A 2,731-nucleotide genomic window follows, 5' to 3' on the forward strand; every position below is an offset into this window, starting at 1 on the left:
AAATAAAACTTCTCATAAACGAGTGTAGAACAGCAAATGGACAGTACAGTAAGCAAGTTGATGTCCTTAAGTGGTGGAAAGGTTCAGAATACGGAATGAACTGTGAAAGAAGACCCAAAAGGAGCGAGCAAACAGCATAAGAGCCGGAGTGGCTTTCCATTATTTACGCCAGCTGAATGGCACTTCCCTATCTACCTAATAGTAACTTAAAATTCAGTTCATCACAACTGGAAGATCTTTTTCGCCTAATCACTATTATGTACTTTATTTTATATTTGACTGGATATATAACTTAGTTAAAATAAATATTGTTGCTATATACCAAAAGTACATTGAAATATGTGGTCTAAAATATGTGGATACTCCTGTAATAAAATCACAAAGCATGTCAAGAGCAGAGTTGGATGCCTCATATTGTATAGGTTTTGATCAAAGCACTAGTACTCATTAAACAAGCAAACGAAGGCACATATCACATATGTATAGGTTTCATATTTAGATGCACCACCGTCAAAAAAAGAAACGGGCAATAAACGGACTATGGAAAAGCAATCATGCTTGGTTTTTTTTTTTTAATTCTAGTCCGTGCCAAAAACTATTTATATTTGACAATCGAAAAAATATATTCCGTCTGTTCCAATTTATGTGAACCTATTTTCTTTTTGGTCCGTTCCAAAAAGAATGACTACTTTCTAAATTTGGTAACAATTTAGCTTAAACTTACTATTCTACCCTTAATGAGAAACTTTTATAACCACACAAATACTCAGGGTCACTTTTTGACTTGTTTAGGACCACAAATTTCAAAAGTCTTCATTTTTTCTTAAACTTCGTGCCCAATCAAATAAGTTCACATAAATTGGAACGGATGGAGTACTATAAAATTTGTATAATTTTTGTATATAAAATATAGAATGTGTATATGTATATACAAAAAATATATATTTTTTCGATTATATTTTAAGAACGGCTATACAGTATCATTTTCCGGAAGCATGTAGCTCCCCAGCTTTTCATTCCGTACCATGGCCCGGACAGCAAATGTACCTTAACGCGTACACACTTTCAGTTTAATTATAAATTTGTAGCTCCACCCCCTTCTCTCCCTGCATCACAACTCACCTTCATTTCCAACCTTCCCCATTTTAATTTGCTCCTAAACCAGAGTCCCTATACTACTTTATTTAGGCAGACTCCAACTTTTTTCTGAAAAGCTATCCTCTTCTTCTATTCTTTCTTCAGCCCTGGATGTTGAGAGAAGTGGGTACTACAAGTTGTTGCTGTAGAACAAAAAATGGAGCGTCCTCCGTACTACGCACCGTCCCATATTAATGTGGAGTCATCATCTCGGCCGTCTTTAGGCTTCCCCCTTGGCACTGCCGTTCTCTTAATTGTCATTTTCAGTTTGAGTGGCGTCTCTTCTTGCTGCTATCACTGGGACAAAATTCGTTCCCTCCGCCGTCGATCTTTCCCCGACCTCGAAGGGGGCGATGATCCTGCTTCCTTGAAACCCAAACAAACCCACATGGTAAACAATCTGATATATATATCCCTCTTTTGTTTACTGAATTGTGTGTTAGAGACGGAATTTATTGGATTTAAATAGAATATACATGGAAGTGTAACTAATGTTTACACTTAGTAGTAGTATATTTAACCTTGTTATAACAATGTTTAATTTATAATTACCAAAATTAGATTCATTATAAAGAGTTACTTAAACTAGTTTAGGTTTACAATAAGTTACCTTTTTTTGGTTGAGCTAATTACGTGAAAATATGTCTTTTTCATGTTTGATGGAGAGATCGGAATTGAACTTTTACACTACTCTATTCCGTTTCAAATTGTGTATAATATCGGATTATGGATAAAATTAACTTTGTTCATTCTCTGTTTTACAGAGTGAGAAGCAGAACCAAAGCCAAATCTTGCCGGCAGTGTTAATGCCAGGTGATCAAGTTCCAAAATTCATAGCATTGCCTTGTCCATGTCAACCTCCTAGAACAGGAAAGGTGGTTGTAGAGGTTCAGACGCCGCCGCGGCCGCCACCTTCACCTCCTAAGCCAATTCGTATGGTGATGGGATTACCTTTGTATTAGTATAAGCAGAGTATTAATGATTTAGGACTGGGCTCATTGGTGTATAGCAGAGTGTATATATTGAATTGTGGTGATCAACTAAACTCCCAATGGGAAACATCAGTTCTTTATTTTGTGTTTTAACAGCTTAATTAATATGCACATTGTATTGGAAAAAAATTGAATTTACATTGAAGGTGACGTGACATGACACGAGGATTGGTCAAATGGTCAAAACATGATGATCAGTTAAGAGACACGAGTGACAACAGATACGGGGAAAGGAAAGCTAAATATGCACGAGAGACAATTCGAATAATACAAGTTTCGTACCTATTTAGGTCATTTAAAGCCAAGAGATCAGAAGGCATTGAAGACATGGATATGATGACAAAAAGGAGTCCAAATTCAATATTAAATACCCAATACGTTAGAGAATTGGTATTAAATAGGAATGATTGTGTAACGTCTTATTTAATGTCATTTATTGTTTATAATTGTCTCATTAAGGTTAAGGTATTACTCCTTTATTTAGGATCAACTATAAAAGGAGGAGGTCAGGTCATTTGTAAGGACAAAGGATACCATCAACATTACATTAAAATACAAACTTATCTACTGCTTATTTGTCATTCTTAAAAAGTCTATTATTT

At 35.3% G+C, this 2,731-nt stretch overlaps 1 protein-coding gene across 1 annotated transcript; it reads left to right on the plus strand.

The window, feature by feature from the left end:
* The first annotated feature begins 1,106 nt into the window (after nt 1–1,106).
* On the plus strand, nt 1,107–2,209 carry LOC104245713 (uncharacterized protein At5g65660-like). The gene is made up of 2 exons (XM_009801369.2): nt 1,107–1,528; nt 1,902–2,209. The coding sequence occupies exons 1-2, from the start codon at nt 1,295–1,297 to the stop codon at nt 2,097–2,099; spliced, it is 432 nt and encodes a 143-aa protein (XP_009799671.1). The 5' UTR covers nt 1,107–1,294; the 3' UTR covers nt 2,100–2,209.
* Nucleotides 2,210–2,731: the final 522 nt, after the last annotated feature.

This window comes from Nicotiana sylvestris, chromosome 2 (genome assembly GCF_000393655.2).
Source record: "Nicotiana sylvestris chromosome 2, ASM39365v2, whole genome shotgun sequence".
In the NCBI taxonomy this organism is placed as follows: domain Eukaryota; kingdom Viridiplantae; phylum Streptophyta; class Magnoliopsida; order Solanales; family Solanaceae; genus Nicotiana; species Nicotiana sylvestris.

Excerpts from the sequence above, each read along its gene's own strand:
- LOC104245713 (XM_009801369.2), top strand. The coding sequence starts at position 1,295 with ATGGAGCGTCCTCCGTACTACGCACCGTCCCATATTAATGTGGAGTCA. Across the intron at positions 1,529-1,901 it reads AACCCAAACAAACCCACATG|AGTGAGAAGCAGAACCAAAG; the intron begins GTAAACAATCTG and ends TCTGTTTTACAG.